At 52.3% G+C, this 17,931-nt stretch overlaps 2 protein-coding genes across 10 annotated transcripts; one reads left to right on the forward strand and one right to left on the reverse strand.

Annotated features, from left to right (window-relative positions):
* Window positions 1–1,965: 1,965 nt before the first annotated feature.
* prkcq (protein kinase C, theta) lies at window positions 1,966–17,570 on the reverse strand. Of its 5 annotated transcripts, none has more exons than XM_086021685.1 (22): window positions 17,466–17,570; window positions 15,848–16,133; window positions 14,751–14,950; window positions 14,409–14,469; window positions 14,142–14,310; window positions 14,030–14,061; window positions 13,847–13,932; window positions 13,647–13,776; window positions 13,438–13,547; window positions 13,263–13,377; window positions 13,019–13,191; window positions 12,753–12,926; window positions 12,597–12,688; window positions 12,467–12,529; window positions 12,255–12,393; window positions 11,976–12,164; window positions 11,790–11,918; window positions 6,548–11,665; window positions 6,018–6,111; window positions 4,980–5,348; window positions 4,838–4,910; window positions 1,966–3,181 (listed from the first exon to the last, which is right to left on the reverse strand). In XM_086021685.1, exons 2-18 carry the CDS (start codon window positions 15,963–15,965, stop codon window positions 11,480–11,482), a joined length of 2,166 nt encoding a protein of 721 aa, XP_085877811.1. In that variant the 5' UTR covers window positions 15,966–16,133; window positions 17,466–17,570; the 3' UTR covers window positions 1,966–3,181; window positions 4,838–4,910; window positions 4,980–5,348; window positions 6,018–6,111; window positions 6,548–11,479. The 5 variants fall into 5 exon arrangements, with proteins under 5 accessions (XP_085877811.1, XP_085877808.1, XP_085877809.1 ...); XM_086021682.1 differs by lacking the exon at window positions 17,466–17,570 and adding an exon at window positions 3,552–3,957 and having other exon boundaries at window positions 15,848–16,066; XM_086021683.1 differs by lacking the exons at window positions 4,980–5,348; window positions 17,466–17,570 and adding an exon at window positions 3,552–3,957 and having other exon boundaries at window positions 15,848–16,066.
* Window positions 2,516–10,410, forward strand: tbc1d30 (TBC1 domain family, member 30). 5 transcript variants are annotated; one of them, XM_086021667.1, is made up of 15 exons: window positions 2,516–3,233; window positions 4,023–4,187; window positions 6,040–6,101; window positions 6,433–6,498; window positions 6,566–6,691; window positions 6,777–6,962; window positions 7,025–7,094; window positions 7,205–7,303; window positions 7,386–7,554; window positions 7,630–7,735; window positions 7,802–7,908; window positions 7,985–8,115; window positions 8,207–8,404; window positions 8,477–8,551; window positions 9,213–10,410. In XM_086021667.1, the coding sequence occupies exons 1-15, from the start codon at window positions 2,849–2,851 to the stop codon at window positions 10,148–10,150; spliced, it is 2,883 nt and encodes a 960-aa protein (XP_085877793.1). In that variant the 5' UTR covers window positions 2,516–2,848; the 3' UTR covers window positions 10,151–10,410. The 5 variants fall into 5 exon arrangements, with proteins under 5 accessions (XP_085877793.1, XP_085877794.1, XP_085877795.1 ...); XM_086021668.1 differs by lacking the exon at window positions 8,477–8,551; XM_086021669.1 differs by lacking the exons at window positions 2,516–3,233; window positions 4,023–4,187 and adding an exon at window positions 4,198–5,267.
* Window positions 17,571–17,931: the final 361 nt, after the last annotated feature.

Below are 17,931 nucleotides of genomic sequence, written 5' to 3' on the forward strand. Positions count from 1 at the left end.
GTTGCAAAACAACAAACACACAAAGAAAGTACATTGAACATTGGTAAATAACCCACCACATTAATACAAACACATGGGGGGTGAGGGGCGGAATTAACAAATAGACCCCCCTCCCCCAAAAGAAAAAAAAAAAAACACAAAAAAGCATTTCAGACCCAGACAGTAAACTTCGTAAGAGCAGGGAAAAAAACGGTTGTATACCCCCTGAAATAAAATACATCATATTCAACACACAAAATTAGTCAAAACAAAAAAACTGACAGTTCAATTGAGAAGTACAAAGCCATTAGGTGTCATTAAAAAAAAAAAAAAAAAAAGAAAAAAGCTGGCCAGCTTTAAAACAAACAAAACAAAAACATGTGGAATTGTAACAATAATTCAAGACCACAATGTGCGAAATCAAACAAAATAAAGTGAATTGCGACGTGCTGTGCTCAAACGCTGTTGAGTTTGAAAAGTGTGAAAATCCCGCAACAAGCAAAAGGTCATCGTGAGAAACGGCAACAAACGACAAACATTTGCTCGTGTGCTCACCTTAGCTGCAAAATGCTACGCGCGATTCCTCTCGTGCACGCCTGTCGCCAATTGACTTGCAGGCCTGCCGTCATGTGCACCAGTCCAAGCCATTTTTTTCTTTTGCCTGTTCAATGGCGCTGCTAAATCATGCGAATTATGACGTGCCGAGTTCAAACCTCAACCGCCGTTGCGTCCCTCAAGTGTACAAAAAAATCCTGCAACAAGCAAAATGCCAGTGAGAGAAATGACAAACATTTGCTCGTATGTTCACGGCCGCCATCTTGCCTCACCTGCGGACCGTAGGCGATGATTCCCGTCGTGCACACCTGTCGCCAATTGACCTGCGGGCCTGACGCCAGTTCGCCAAGCGTTTTCTTCATCTCGTTCAACGGCGCTGCTAAATCGTGCAAAGAAGTGAATTGTGACGCGCTGTGCTCAAACGTCAAACGCTGTCGTGTCCAACAAACGACAAACATTCGCTCTCGTGCTCACTTACCTGAAAATAGGTGGCGCGGTCCGCGTCCGCCACTCTTCTTCTTTTGCCTGTTCAACGGCGCTATGCGCACTAGCGCCACCCTGTGACCGAGCTGTCACGATGACGGCTTTGGTTTAGCGTGTAAATTCGTGCCTCAATTTCATGCCGCAAATATGAAAGTGAACCACACGCCAGTACGGAGTGGTTGGCATTTTTATAAATAAATAAATAAAAAAAATAGTTAAAATCCTCTGATTTACAGTTAAATGTGAATTAATACATTATGATTTCCCTAGTCATCCATGAAAGCATGCATACGTACATACATGCATACATACATACTTATTTATAAAAATGTATTTATTTATTTGGGTAGTGGAGCATATGCGTACGTTATCACACTGTTGGATCCTTCATCATCCAGGTTAGAATGTTGGTCTTTCCGCATGGTTGTAGTGGAGTATGTATGCCCGAAAATGTTGGCCAACTGACTGCTTACAAGTTGGAAGACATCCGTGATGCTAATTCAACGACACATTGCTTGAACATGTCCATATGGTCAGATTATTTTCAATCTTTCTCTGACTACCACCATTTTTGTCCAGGCCTGTTTCATGAGTTTATGATTACCATTTTCTAAAATTATTTCTGATATTATTATTTAATTGCTTTAACAGAGGAAACCAACACTTTTCTCCAGGTTACAATACAGTTGACGATATCGCCTTCAGGCGCTACGCTGTCGCCATCTCCTGGTCACTAGGAGAAATGCTTTCGGTGACAACTTCCGGGTATCTCAAACCAATGTATGGGCCGTATTTCGATTTGTATCTCGTGATATATTCTATTTTCGTTTTAGAATTAAAAATCGAACATCAAACTGATTCGAGACATTGTCTTACTCGTTCCAGACACCAAACTGGTTGTATTTCAATTCTGGTAGTTTGATATTAAAACGAAAATCAAATAACGAGTCGTTTTTCAATTTTTAATATCTACCAAAAGAGACACGGACCTTTCAGGCTCTTCGAAAATAAACAAACTCCTTGTGAAAAATACAATAAATTTGGTTTCACCTTCAAAATTTTACATTTGTGTCGAAAAAAATTTGCCACGGATAAGAACAGTGTTTACTACATAGTCATTATTTGTATTTTTTAAAACACCAAAGGAAACGTCTCCTACAGAAAATTCCCTCAATTGAAAAACATTCGGATGAATCCAATCATATCAGTCCATAACGTCTGTGACCACACACAATGAAAAAAACAAATGTACAGTCGTTTCCACTTCACCACAAAGAAAGAGTGACTTGTTTCAATATCAAATCGTTGCCAAACAAAGTCGTTGGATGAATGCACACCATTCATAACTTTAAAATGTAATTCCTTGGCTTCACGGGGTTCACGCTGTTTAAACTTGTATTCCCAAAGTCACTCGTGGACGAATTTGAAGTCTTTCAAAGAACACATCGACGCCATTTAAAGCCAGAAACGACAACGTGGCCAACCGGAATGGTGGCTTTTGTGTTTTTTTGGGATCTGGCCTCCGATTGGTCGTCCAAAGCCGTCGCACCTGTCGTGCCGGCCGAACTTTGGCAGAGTTCGTTCGGCCGAAAGTGGGCCGGCCAATTGCGTGGGACCTCAAATATCGAGGAAGGAAGCGAGGAAGGAAGCAAGGAAGGCAAGCGTGAAAAGTGTCCGTCTCGAGCCCCGAACGCTCCCGTCTTCCCTGCGCGTTCGCACGGAGCCACGCGTGCAGCCATGCACCACCTCCCGTCCGCCGAGCCCGCAACTTGAGCCAAACTTCAATTCCGCGTGCACAAAACACTTGGAGAAACTTCCCGTGTGCTCAGCCATGGCGTCCGAGGTGCAACTTTGGGGAGTTGCCATATGCGACGATTTAGTGAGCTCGGACGACTTCTCCGGCTTCCAGCGGTGGATCGGTCCGGACGGCTCCCCCGGTGGCTCGCGGCCGGCGTCAGCCACGCCGCCGCCGCCGCCGCCGGCCACGGACAGCGACCCCGACGCGGCCACCCCGAGGGCGTCCATCGTGGACTGCCTGTTGGTGGAGCTGTACGACACGTACAGCGGCAGAAGGAACGTAGACAGCTGGGATAGCTCCACCGAGGCGTCCGGCCCGGATGCGTTCCAGGGCCGCTGCAACGCCGGCTCCGGATTCCTGCAGGAGCTGCAGGAGAAACACACCAGGAGGCACCAGGTCAATTATTTGGCCCGCAAAGGTGAGCGACAAGACTCGGGCATGCAGGTGGCCTGCATGTGGCCCTCAATAATCCTCTTTGCATCACATTAGAGTCGCGGCGAAACCGCGTCACCGGAATTGAGTGCTATTTTTATTTCATGTTTTGAACTCAAGTAGAGTATTCAAGCTCAGTTAAAAAGTCTACAACTATTGCTTTTATGATATCGTCGTACATTTGAATAATTGAGTTGAAGATAACACACACAAGCAATGCAAAGTGATCATAACAAGACACCAGAATGAGGATTTGGCCATGCACACAGAAAAAGAATTGGATTCACGTCAACAATTTCCTCACCAGCAGGGGGTGCTAGCTCAGCAGATAGAGATGTTTTCTTTCACTTTTAATTTGTTCACGGATCAGATTCAAGGAGCCAATCTGTCATGAAAAACATTTAAGACATGGCTAAACGTTCATGGGCATGTTGACAGTTGACATTCTTTTGTGTGGGGCGGGGCCGGGGGGGCGTTGTCGCGTTTTGCCCACCAGTCCTTTGCCCCCCGGTCAAGTTAAACAATGCTGAGCGTCAACACCCAGCTTTGGACATCCTGAGCTTGCTCACCCCCGCAGCCTAGTCACCATCACGATGATCACATGACAAGGCAACTGATTGTTTTGATCCTCTCTGCTGCCCCCTGCTGGCCTGGGGACTGAACTGAGAAACGCATCTTGCTTCAATTCCAAAACGTGTTCGCCACGTTGACTGTTGGAAAACAAAAAATTATAAAAACAAAGAAACTTTTTGGACAGAGCCGTGATTCATTACAGAGCCCAAAGAGCTCCGCGCCATCATCCAGGAGGTCAAGTACCGCACGAGCGTCCAGTCGGCCAAGCTGATTCGCCAGCTGAGGCGGCGAGACCGACTGGGGCACAAATTGCAAAAGAACTACGACATCATCACCGCCTGCCTTCAAGCCGTCTCCAAGAAACGACGTAAGAAACGTTCATCGCCATCATCTTGATCAGAGCAGTTCAGAATGGAGCCGTTCGAGACAATTTAGGACATCAACGCAAACGCGCACAGAGTGATGAAGCAATAGAAAGTCTGCCGGTTGCAATGTTGCACTTAACAACAACTCGTCAGGAAAATCAAAATCTATATGTTACTATTTGTATACTTGGGTGAACATATGAAAGGGGTTAGTTTGCAGTTTAAAAAAAAAAAAAACAGTTACTTGTCATCGGCAGTAGTCTCTGCTGCCTGTAATTTGATTTGCAAGAAACTAACCCTGCGCCCGAGGAATAACAACCGATTGGTGGGTTGTCAAGTCAATGATTTACTGCGAACCTGCAAAACTAAAACTCATTTAGTATTTGTGGAGCTGGTGCTTTTTCTGGGGTAATGCAACAACAACCATATAATAAACATTTACTCTATTATGATGTCGTTCAAAAATTGAATGAAAATCCGTACAAAACTTCCCAATATAAACTGAGCATTATTATTATAAAGGAAGTTTGTTAGTCAGTATGCATCTGTTCAAACACATTAAAATACCAAATTACATTCCCTTTGCCCCAATTGGTGGGTCTTTTTTAAAATTTTTTATAATAACCTCCTTAAACAAATGGGATGAACTCACCCTGGTGGTGCATTTGCTCCTCCTCCTTTTGCTGCTGCTGCTGCTGCTGCTTCCTGCATCCTTGCACCGCCTCCTGATGACGTGAAAAAAAAAAAGGATGAGGAAGAGGTGATGAGCATCATCCGTAGCGGGAGCGCTCTACCTTTTGACGGTTCCAACCCGGACATTTGGGGATCTAAAAGATCTTTTTTTTTTTTTTTTCTGTGACGTGAGCTCGAGTCGCCGCGATCCCATCATGAGCTGACTTGTTCGGGGCTCAGCATGCGGCAGGCGGGCGGCCGCCAGCGGCAGCAGCAGCAGCAGCAGCAGCGGCGGCGGCAGCAGCAGCAGCAGGCGTCGGGCGGGGTCGGCAATATCATCAGCAGCGTGCTGAGGAAGCGCAACGGCATCTCCAGGAGCGCGCCCAGGCTGCTGTGCACGCTCGAGCCAGGTGACGCGCGCCTCGGTCGTGTTTGCCGAGAGTAAACGCTGCCGTGACGTCACCAAAACCAAGCAGAGACGACTGCTTGCACTTGTACAATGAAAGAAAAAAAAAAACATTCGCTAGATTTTAGCCAGGAGAGAATCATTCATCTCAGTACCTACTCACTGCAAAGTTTTTGTCCTGTGTGGAAATTTCACCAAATGAGACGTGCGGGCTAATGTCATGGCGTTAATCTGCGCGCGTGATTGACAAGCGAAGTGGGCGTGGATTCGGCGTTCGTTAATCCTCTCTTGGAGCTGCTGCGAGCAAGCGTAGGGGAAACAAGTCAACAAGAAAGACAGCTCGGGCTTGATAACGGGAATGGCCGACAAAAATAATAGCGAGGAGCGAGCGGACGAGGCCAGTCAAGCAGGTTGTCCCACTTTTGGAGGGTCAATCCAAGATCGATTAGACGAAATCACCCTCGCGGAGCGCAATCTTATCTACGTCTTGATTTCCGCCTCTTTAAATATCAGTCCTTGGTGATTCGGGTTGGCTTTAAATGTCAATTTTAATATTCAGCACCGCGACGCAAAGGGACAGCGACACTTCCGGGTTTTGTGCGCACGCGCAAACAGGCCAACAGCAACGTTTTCGTCTTAGATTTCGTTACCCCCACGTTAACTTTTTTTTTAAATACTTATCAGCTTTCATATTCGTGGGCTTTATTTTAGCTACGCGTGCTAATGAGTAAAAAAAAAAAAAGTCAAACTTCACCTGGGATTGTTTGTGTTGACAGGAGTGGACACAAGGCTGAAGTTCACCATTGAACCTTCGATTGGCAAGAATGGATTCCAGCAGGTCAAAACTCCTGCAAACAAACATACATTCGGTCAACCTAATTGCACAAATTATGTTGTTATGTTTTGGTAAAACAAAAACCAACAAGCAGAGTCCAGTTGCCTCAATTCGGTCTTTGCTAATTACTGCACATTTATGCTAACGTGACCGCTTGTTTGCTAAAAAAAAAAAAGGGGCAACAAAGTGACTCTTATTGATTTAAGTCGGTCACAAAGATGAGTAGAATGATTAGAATTTGATTAGATCAAGCTAATATAACAATCCAGCTCATTCTTGAATCAATATTCATCCCAGTCGGACTTTTTCGAGTGTGGCGTTTTGTGTGCCGCAGTGGTACGACGCCCTGAAAGCTGTGGCCAGACTTCCCACCGGCGTTCCCAAAGAATGGCGGAAGCGGGTGAGTCGCGTGCACACGAAGCGTCCCGTCGGCGACGTGCGCGACTCACCTTTGCGTGTGCGCGTAGGTGTGGCTGACGCTGGCCGACCAATACCTGCACAGCATCTCCATCGACTGGGACAAGACGCTCCGTTTCGCCTTCAACGAGCGCAGCAACCCGGACGACGACTCGCTGGGCATCCAGATCGTCAAGGTGGCCGCCGCCGCCGCCGAGGATCTTGCCTGGCAACAGTCCGCCGATGCTGATCTCTGACACATTTGCGCATCTTACCTTGCAGGACCTGCACAGGACAGGCTGCAGTTCCTACTGCGGCCAGGAGGGGGAGCAGGACCGGGTGGTCCTGAAGCGGGTTCTGCTGGCCTACGCCCGCTGGAACAAGGCGGTGGGCTACTGCCAAGGCTTCAACGTGCTGGCCGCGCTCATCCTGGCGGTGACGCAGGGAGACGAGAGCGACGCGCTCAAGGTGACCTTGACGCTCCCCGCTTCTTCCTCCACACACCTTCCTGACGACCATGTCATCCGCAGGTCATGATCTACCTGATTGACAAAGTGCTGCCCGAGAGCTACTTTGCCAACAACCTCCGTGCGCTGTCAGGTACACGGGCACGGAGTTTTTTTTTCCTTTTTTTTTTTTTCCCCACGGAAGAACTTCTTCAGACTGGATGTAGCACGCGTGTCACATGACCCGCGCGTTGTCTCCGCCAGTGGACATGGCGGTGTTCCGAGACCTGCTGCGCGTCAAGCTCCCCCGCCTGTCCCAACACCTGCACCACCTCCAGAGGGCGGCCAATAAGGAGGCGGGAGGTATGAGATGGCGGCGCTCGGTCGCTTGGCTCTGGATTTGGTTTCGCGAGGCCAAACGTGTCTCCGCGCGCTCTTCCGGCAGGCAGCTACGAGCCGCCGCTGACCAACGTGTTCACCATGCAGTGGTTCCTCACCATGTTCGCCACGTGCTTGCCGGCGCCCACCGTGCTCAAGATTTGGGACTCGGTGTTCTTCGAGGGCTCCGAGGTGCTGTTCCGCGTGGCCCTCGCCATCTGGGAGCGGCTGGGAGAGTGAGTGCAGCGCTCGCGGCGGCGCCGGCGGTGGCGGCGCCGCCCGCCTCAACACAACATCCAAATTCCCTGCAGGAGGATTTTGTATTGCCAGACGGCCGACGACTTCTACAGCACCATGGGCTGTCTGACTCAGGAGATGCTGGAGCGCAACCTCATCGATCCTCCTGACCTCATACAGGTAAAAAAAAAAAAAAGGAGCTGCAAATCACAATCTCGAGGTCATCCGATCAACAATGTCTTCCAGGAGGTTTACGGCATGGCGGCGTTTCCGTTCCCTCAGCTGGCCGAGCTGAGGGAGAAATACACGTACAACATCACGCCCTTCCCCACCTCGGTCAAGCCCAACATGAGGTGGGAGGAAATAAATAAATAAATAAACTCGGGTAGGTGACGAACGTCGTGATCCGCTTTCGTGCCATGTCGTCAGCGGCCGGGAGAGCGACGAGGAGACGGCGGAAGCGGACGACGAAGACGCGGTGATGTCGGCGCTCGGCTGTTTGGGGCCGCTGGGGGGGCTGCTGGCGCCGGAGATACAACGATACCACAAGCACCTCAAAGGTCGGACACCTTCAGCTGACTTTTTTTTTTTTTTTTGGGGGGCGGGGGGTAGTGATCCGAAAGTACGAGAACGACTAACGTTTGCGTCCAGACCAGCGAGCCGAGCAGGGCGACATCGGCGAGCTGAGTCCGGGCGCGGTGGGGGGAGGAGCCAGGGCGGAGCAACAGGCGGCCATCAACGGCATGATGATGGAGCGCATGAGCACCGACATCCACGCGCTCAAGAAGCAGTACGCCCGCATCAAGAGGCGGCAGCAGCAGCAGGCCGCGCAGCTCTGCATACGCACAGGTGGGCCCGCGGGGCGGGGGCGCGGGGGCGGGGCTTAAAAGAGGGGGTTTGACGCCACCTTGTGACTCGCAGGAGCTCACATGAGCACAAGTCCTGGATTTCTGCAGAACAAACGCAGCCGCGGTGACGGCTGCCCCCAAACTGACGGTATTGCCGGCAAACGAACGCTTTTGGGTCTGAAACGACGCATTACGCTGCAAAAAGAATAAATACGACAAAAGACAAACAAACACGGGCTTAAGAAACTGTCGAAAATTTGACCTGGCACATAAAAAAATAAAAAAAGGCACCACCTTCAACTGCCGAAACATAAAATCTCAATTTCGGAATTTGAAGTCATCCAAATTCCCGATGCATGTGAAATGCTCGTTTGCGATTTTGGAATATTTGCCTTCGTCCGACATTTGAAATCTTGCTTGGCTTTGACTTTTTGCGGCGTGATGATTGCGACGGCGGCCACTTTCACTCGCTTGACTTTTCTCCATCTGCTCTCATTCTGTGCCCTGAATGCATTTGGCACAAACAACTGCTCTCCGCTGCTGGCCAAACTCACAAAAAATTGGCACTACTCCGCTTTTGGGGAGGGGGGGGGGGGGGGGACTTCACGGGTGAACTTCATTGGACCTCGACTGTTGTCATCCGTTGAAAACGTCCCGCCTTTTGGCCCAATCTGCACGGCGACATTTCCCGATGCCTTTCTGTGACTTTTCCTTCCTGTCTCACAAACGGATCGCTCCGTTCCTGGTGAATGAATTTGGCAGGAAAGTGTTTGCGCCGCTTATTTGAACGTGTCTCTCCCCGCGTGCAGACAAGTGTCCCGCCACCCGCGTCCTGGCGTCCCAACTCAACCCTTCCAGCAGCGCCATCAATCATCTGCTTCTGGGTCGCAAACCCCGCGGCATCGCCTCCACGCTCGCGGGGGGGTGCCGTCCCGCCGCTCCGCCCCGCGCTCGGGGCTCCCCGGCCAGGCAGGGGCGCGGCTCTCGTCCCTCCGACGGCAGCGCGTCATCGGCGAGTTCCGGCGCCGGCTCTCCCTGGCGGGCTCACGTGCGAGCTCATCGCAGGAACGTGGCCCGGGCCCGGGCCGAGCTGGGCTTCGGAGATTCCCAGCAGATGGACGAGGTGGACGGGAAAGGGCGAGACGGGGCCGTGGCCGAGGGGGGCGCGGCCCCCGACTGCGAAGGCGCCGCGGAGAGCGTCGGCGCACAGGTGCAAGACGCGGAGGTGCGTCTGCGCCGCGTGGTCCTGGAGGACAAAACTCAAAAGCCGCCTTTGGATCCCCCGCCTGCCCGTGCCGCTCTTCCATCTTCAGCCAGGCGGGAGGACTCGTCAAGTTCCGAGGGCGCCCGCGGACCTTTCCGCGCCATCACCCGCCCCCCGTTTTCTCCGCCTTCCACTCTGAGTCCGTCACCTTCTCCCGTTTCCACGTTAACGTCCGCCGAGCCGTCGTCCTCCCCCACGCCGCCTTCCACGCCGCCGCCGAGCTCCGCCCGCCGCCGTGCCGCTTCCTCCACACCCGTTCGAGGCTTCCGCAAAAGCTCCTCGCCGTCCTCGCCGTCCACGCCGTCCTTCTCCTCCGCGGCAAAGCCGCAAGTCTTCTCGCCGTTCCCCTGCGTCAAGATGCCCAGGAAGTCTGCGGCCGCCCGAAACTTGGGTCTGTACGGCCCCACGTCCAGGACGCCCGCCGTCTGCTTCCCGCAGCTGAGCCGCAACGGCGGCGGCGCCGCCACCACCAGGAGGCGCTGACGACTTTTTGCCACGCAGCGGTCGGTCACGCCGCGTCGCCTCCTGGAAACGGCTTGGCCGAGGAAAGTGCAGAGCAAACGAGAGCTTTTCCTTGGCCTATGCAGCCCCGCACGCGACTCCGAGTCATCCACTTGTTTCCATGCCAAGAAGATAAAACATCCGAAAGTCGAGTAGTGTATGCTTGCATCGCGACTGTTCAACGCCACGAGGAATGAAAACGCGAGGAATGAAAACGCAAATAAACGACTCCAGCAAGGGTTGAATTTCGATTTCTTTTTTCTGTGCCTAGTTTGAATGCAAAAAACAAATAGAGTTCTCCATTGTTTAGCTCCATTGATGTATTTCGATTAATCAAACGGTGCCGAAAGAGAAAAGGAAGAAGAATTCACGTCTCCGCCAATTAGACGAACAATTTACAAACAACGCGATACATTTCAGGCTGAACTTTTTCACTAACCTGGTTATCCGAAAAGAAATATTAAATAATAAAGAAGTCCTTATTATGCTAATTGGGTAAAATGAGTGTATTACTGGTTTTAGGTTGAAGCCACGATTTTTATTTCGGGTATTCAAAGTTGATATATATTATGCGATTAAGTGGCGGATTGGGATCAAATCTTTTACTGAAAGTTTTCTTGAAGGAGCTCTTTGATATTTTCAAACCACAAAATAGATTAATTTGGTTCAAATCCAGTAGCGAAAACTATACAATTACACTAAAATGGCATTCTACTTTGTTTGAACTCTATGGCTACTTTTGCACCCCTTTTCTAGTTGTACTCTGACGCCCCCTATCGGAAGAAAGTATGACAAGCAGTTGTCCTACTTAGTGGCGACTGGGCCTCGCGTTCCCGTAGACAGCTGCACTTAACTTTGACCACATGACCAAATTCACTTGGGGGGGGGGGGGGTGATATCGTAATCAGATTAGTTGACTGGTGTCTGTTTCTTTTCGAGTCGCAGCAGCTCTTTTGAACACCCGCCTTTGCTCTCTACGTGCCCGTTTTCACAAAATATCAAATGAGAACGTTGAGGCCTGGGGGAAATTGCCACAAACGCGTCGTAGACATCGCGTGCTTTATTACCCACAACGAGACGAGCGCCACCGACGCTTCTGAGGTCATCAAACAAGACAAGACGATCAATTACGACAAGAGCGCACTCGAGCATCCCGACGAGAACACTTGCGACGCCAAAAGACATTCAATAGACGATGAAGACTAATACGTGTGCGACATTGAAGCGGACGGCAAAATAAGCCACCCGTTTTTGTCTTACTCGGCCGAAGAGACACGCCCGCTGTGTTTTTCGTCCCGAGGCGGACCGCTTTCAAGTCCGATCGGTCGGCGGCGGGGATCGGCGGGCCGCCGCGCGAACCGCGCCCGGATTGACGAAGGAGAAATGGCGGAACATGCCCTGGTCCACGCTGTTCATCAGCACCCGGTCGGCGACCGACAGGCGCGGCTTCTCGTTGATGAACTCCTTGTCGAAGTTGCCGCAGTCGCCGGGGGACGTCTGCGGGCGCACAGGCGTACGTCGCGTCAAGTCGGACGGGACGGAAACCCGCAGCACTTTCCGCGCGAAACCCGTCGACGACTCCGATGTGCGAATGATGGGTGACGTCGGCGAGCGAACTTACCGAGGTGGGCTTGAAGGGCGGCGCCACCTTGCGCTGTTCCAGGGCCTTCCAGTCGGTGGCGCCAAAGAAGCGGTGCAGCCTGATGTCTCCCTTGACTCCCAGCCGCTCCTCGGGCTCCCTGACGAACAGCTGCGGGGCGGCGGCGGTGAGAAGACGGCAGGGGCGCAACCGGCGCGGGACTCCCACCTTGATCAGGAGGTCCTTGGCGTCGCGCGTCAGCCAGCGGGGGTACGCCGGGTTGTCGGTGCGGATGGACTGGAAGAGCTCCTCCTCGTCGCGGCCGTGGAAGGGCGACTGGCCGATGAGCATCTCGTACAGCAGGACGCCGAACGACCACCAGTCCACCGAGCTGTTGTACTTCTGGCCCAGCAGGATCTGAACGCGCGCGGCCATCGTCGTCATCATCATCATCATCGTTTTTTTTTTTTTTTTTCCCCCCCCCACTTTGCGTGTCGTCATCGTCACCTCGGGAGCAATGTAGTCGGGCGTGCCGCAGAAAGTGGACGTCCTGGCCTCCCCCGACATCTTCTCCTTGCACATCCCGAAGTCTGCGATCTTGATGTGTCCTTCGGAGTCCAGCAGCACGTTGTCCAGCTTCAGATCCCTGCAGGCGCACGCGGCAATTGCAACATTGGAGTGTCACGTGCGCGCGGTGGCTATTCCTGATCTATTTGCACCTGTAGATGATTCCTCTGGAGTGCAGGAACTGAAGGCCGCAGACGATCTCGGCGGCGTAGAAGCTGCGGGGCGAGAGGAAGCGTGAGGGGGCGTCCCGGCAAAAGCGCGGGCGGGCGGGCGGGCGCCTACGTGGATCGCTGCAGGTCGAACTTGTGGCAGTTTTGGATGTGGAACATGAGGTCGCCGCCGTTCAGGTACTCCATCACGAAGAACAGGTTCTCCTGGGGGGAGGGGGGCGCGGCTTGAACTCGGTTTGGATCGCATCGGAGCGGGGAGAAGGCTTACCTTTGTCTGGAAGCTGCAGTGCAGGTGCGTGAGGAAGGGGTTTTCCCAGGCCAAAGAGAGGACCCGCCTCTCCACCATGGTGCACTCCACGTCGTCGTCCATCAGAACCACGTCCTTCTTCAGAGCCTTGATGGCGAAAAACTGAGCGCTCCTTTTCAGCTCGGCTAAAAACACCTAAAAAAAAAAAAAAAAAAAGCAGTCACTAAGGTAAGGCAGTTTGAAAAAAAAAATTTTTTTGGGGGGGGTTGTTTTGTTGTTGTCTTCACCTTGCCAAAGCTGCCCTTGCCGAGCATCTTGTGCAGGACAAAGTCGTCGATGGAGAACTTGGGCTGATCCCGCGAAGGGAAATCGTAAAGATAGTCCTCCTCCTCCTCCTCCGACGCTTCCGCCGCCGGCTTGTCGGCGAGCGCGGGCCCCTCCCAGGAAACACCCTGCACCTCTACGGCAAGGCCGGAACACGCTCAAGAGCGCCCCCCCCCCGCAGGACTACAAGCGTATTAAATCGAGTACCTCGACCCTCGGGCGTCGCCGAAGTCTCAGGCGCACTCGGCCGGGCCGTTCCCGGCCGGTCGTCGCCGACGGGACCTTCCCGACCCGCCGCGTCGCCCTCTCCGGCGCTCCTGGCCTGGGAGGAGGACGGGTGACACTCTGCGACGTCGGCGGGCCGAGCGGAAGTTTCTCCCACCTGCTGTCTGCTCTCGATGACGGCCAGCGCTTCGGCCATCAGCTTCTGGTTGACCCCGCACAGGTTGGCCACTTTCCTCTGGCACTTGTGGTGGACGTTCATGCCGCACTCTGCCCGCGGACAGCAAAGGCGGGTGAGCGGGCGCGTGGGGTGGGGCGAAGCGCACCTTTCCACGCCCTGACGCCCACGCCTCAGAGTCCCTTCCTCACCCTCACACTTGAGCCCCTGCTTGGCCAGCCCCCACAGGAGGGTCCCGCAGTGCTCGCAGAAGGTGGGGCTCTTGTAGTTGTACACTTTGAACCGGTGCGGCATGTCGATCTTGAAGCGCTCCTTGTGGATCTGAAACACACGCATGCTCGCAAGTCGGACGCCCGGCGCGCCAGCGTCGCCGATCGGATGCGTCGGTCACCATGGTTTCCTTGCTGTTGACGGCCGAGCCCGTGCACTTGGCGATGACCTTGTCGATGCATTTCTTGTGGATGGCCGCGTTGCACTCTGCGCCGCGCACACAAGGGGGAGCAAGTGAGGCGGGCGACCGGGCGCAAAACGCGAAGAATCGAGGCGCACTCGTGAAAAATCGAGGCACACTCACGTCTGCACTGGTAACCTTGCTTGTTAAGACCCCTGGCGAAAAAACACGGGCGTTCAAGAGGGATGGCGTAAAAGAGGAAGGACGGGCGAGAAGAGGCCGGCGGCGGGCGCACCACACAAACTCTTTGCAGACGGAGCAGAAGGTGGGCTGCGGGAAGAAGGTGGCGCTGAACTCGTGACCTTTGACCTCGTGGATTTTGGCCTGTTTGATGGCGCCGCGCCGGGGGTGGAGGGCGAAAAGACCCTCGCGCTCGCAATCGCCCTCGGCCTTTCCCGCCGCGTCTGAAACGAGAAGCCCGGTTCATTTCGACAAAAGTGGAGTCCGTCTCGTCGCCGGCTCGATTCAAACGACGAGCGGGTTTGAACGGCAAATGACTCACCGCTTATCTCCAGGTAGTATCTGGCCTCCATGAGCAGGCGGCCCTGCGGCTTCAAGTCCAACTGAGACGCAAAAACAACATCGTTTGGGAGGCAAAGTCACATCGAAATGTGGACCACGTATGAAATAAAGTCACCCATTGAAATGTTTTTTTTAAGAATAATCTACAAACAGGTGATTTTGTTGTTTAGAATTCCCCTCGTAAATCAATCGAGCGGCCATCCCTGGTTTAGGGGGTGGGCAACGTGAGGTCATTTGCGACATTCCTTAAATCCATCCCAACAAATGAAGAAAAAAAAAATCAAAGTTTGCCTCTCTCGCGCGCGCGCGCGCACCCACGCACCCACGTCTCCAGCTTGCCGTTGTCCTTCTTGCAGCGCTCGGCCAGCGAGTCCAGCTCCACGGCGGCCTCCGACTTGAGCTGGGCCGTGCGGTCCTTCACCACCACGTGCATGACGCGCCCGCGGTGCACGTGCGCGTCAAAGGTGGTGCTCCACGGGGGGTACATGGTGGGCTTCTTCTGCTTGTACACCTGGCCCTTTTCTGCAGGGGAGGGGGGGAGCGAGAGAGAGGACTCAGACGCACACGCAGACGCCGTCTTTGTTTTGTCATCCCGTTTTAGGGCCTTGACCTTTGAAACATTTTCTTGACATTGAATAGCAACTGATTCGAGTGTTTCAACAAGTTGCTGCTCCACTTTCTTTTTCAGCCGACATAACCCAATGACACTTTTTGGTCGTCGTCGTGGGAAAATATTGTCAATATTGTGAGCCAAACCGACAAGCTGGCTCGCTTGCCGTCGAAAGCGTTGACCTTGCACCTGCTACACCCGCGTGTTTATCGGCGCTCATTGACATCTGCTGGATTGGATTTTTTTTTTTTTTTTTTTTTTGCCCCCGCGCGTTATAATAACATGGCATATATCCACTTGCATAACGCCCACATGCCTGCACTATAAAGCCCGCTAAGCTTTCAACTCCCCCAAAGTGGTCTTCATCGCGGCTCATGGTCAGTCCGCCATCTGTGCCGTCATTTGTCGGAGCAGGTGACGCCGTGTCACTTCCTGTCTTCTTCTCAGAAAAAGCAAGATGAAGATTTTTTTTTTTTTTTTTTTCCCCCCATGTATTGCAGGCAAGTCGACTGCAGCGCTGCGTTAGAAAAGACGACGAAGCAAGACTTTGGTTGCTTCCAAAAATGACCAGCAGGTAGAAATAAAGTGTTTCTTCATTCTCAAGCTGACGCTCAGACAGCATTTCCATACATCACCACGGCAACAGTCGCCGCCCTGAACTTTGCACGATGATGAAAACCCTCGCAAAACATTTCCACAGCCCAGAGCCAAACTTGCGCGACAGAAGCCATCTTTTGATGTTTTCAACCCTGCGCGCTAACAGTACGACAACCGACGACGGGGTGAAGTCACGTTTAAGCGCGTCCCACCTGTATCGACGGCCTCCTTCATGTAAACGGCGCAATAGGGGTTGAGCACCTCCTCGTGGTACTCCAGGCCCGGCTCCATCTCGAAGTTGGAGAAACCGATGCGCAGGAAGGGCGACATGGCAGACGTGGGGGGGGGGTCGTCCGGGAGACGCGGCGGCTTTCCTCCACGGACCGCGAGCTGCCTTCGTGAGAGACGCGGACAGAGAGAGAGAGAGAGAGAGAGAGAGAGAGAGAGAGAGAGACGGGCTGTGGCGCAGGAGGCGGAGGAGGTTGGCCTCCAGAGGACCTACGGGAGGAAGAGAAAGAAGATGTGACATCACGGCAGACGTTTGATGCAGAAGCAGCAGAACCTTCTTTGTGGTAATGTATTACAGTGAAAGCCAACTCATCACTTGCTTGGAACATTTAAAAAAAAAAAAAAAAACATCTGGGAGCGGTATTGCGACTTGACTTTTCCATTGATCTTAAAACAAATGAGTTGAGCAATTTTCCTGTTCTACCGGCAGATGATCTTGCTTAAATCTCGCTTTAGTTTCCCCCGATGGCAGCTGTCGCCAAAAGTGGAATGTCTCAAGCCACCGCCAGATTACGCGTGTGATATTCGAGGCCTGCGTGTGGCACTATGAATAGAGTTGAAATCCTAAACGTCCATGAGGAACATTCATATTCAATTTAGCCTGGGTCGTTAGTAGAAATAATCTGGTGCAGTTCTTCAAAATCACATTTGAAGTCACTTATTTTTAATGATCTTAAAATGCTATTTTGGAATCACAGTTTTGTAACTGCAGCGCATCTCGAATGATCGAATAGGCATAAAAATGTTTTGTAGGGGATGTAAATCGCAAGTTTTGAGGGAGGGCCCAAATTGTGTGCGCGGTCGCGGCGAAAAAAGGGAAGTGAGACGTTGAGGTGTGAACATTTGCACCCAAGTCAACGGCACAGCCAGAAGCTAAAGCGGCTAATTAGCCATCGACAGGAAGTGGGCCGCCTTCACAGCGAGATCAACTTTCCTCAACGTTGAGCGTCCTCCCACCAAACTCGCAGCGCAACTTCCTGTCGCCTCTCAACTCGTCGCACTTCCTCTCCGGTGACGTGCCGACTCGACACTTTGAAACGCTTGCGCGTTTCTCCTTCGACGCGGCTCTGGCAATGTCAAAGCAGGCAGCCGTTAGCGGTGGGCGCTTCCAACGCAGGCGGGCCTTCGAACTGCTCAACGGCACTAAGTCAGGTGACATTTTGTGGGGTTGTTTACGGCGTGCCCCCCCCCCCCCCCCCCAATGGGTGCTCCACACGCAAAGGTCGAGCGCCAGCGTGACTGCTGCCGGAGACCTTTCCTCTCAGGACCATGAAAGCGGCGCAGCTTTTTGAAGTTGAGAGGAAAGGTGGGGGCAGGTGGGGGGGGGGGGGGCGCGGGGGTCAATGTGGGTGGAGAAGCATGGAAAAAGGCATTTCTATTCACCACATGCGAGTAAGTCTCCATACAGTGCGCCTGCAAGACCGAATTCAATGAATTGAAATGAGCGCATGGAAGAAAAGGATTAAAAAAAAAAAAAAAAAAAAAAAAAGATGAAGCTGACTATTCTTATGACGAGTAAACAAAATAAATGTCCAAACTAACCTAGTGAAGACGACAAGAGGTTTGTGGCGAGTCTGACAGCAAGCGGAGTGACTTGTGAGCGCACCAACCGACGCGCGCGCCGCTCTCGTGCCCGTGGTGCGTTCAAGAGCGTGGGATTACATGCGTTGCCAACCGCAAGAAACAGCATTTCAATTTGAATTTTTCACACCTGCGTCACAAACTTGACATTTGAGCTACATCCTATTTTCAAACTTACGAGCTGGCCCTACAAAATGCAACATACTACACTACACCAACATTTTTTCATATTTTTCCATTTAGTGTATTTTTTTTTGAGAAAGCCATGAAACAAGATGTTATTTTTCTCCCAAAATACTTGAAAATGAACTGGCTTTTCCCCTCCTTGACTAAATTAGACGCGCTAATAGTTGTGTCCACAAGAGGGCGCCATTCTTCGCATAATGACTTTTGGACTGACTGAACAAGGAAGCACATGGGAGCTCAT

This window comes from Filicampus tigris, chromosome 22 (assembly GCF_054856515.1).
Source record: "Filicampus tigris isolate MCC_2025a chromosome 22, RoL_Ftig_1.0, whole genome shotgun sequence".
Classification (NCBI taxonomy): Eukaryota; Metazoa; Chordata; class Actinopteri; order Syngnathiformes; family Syngnathidae; genus Filicampus; species Filicampus tigris.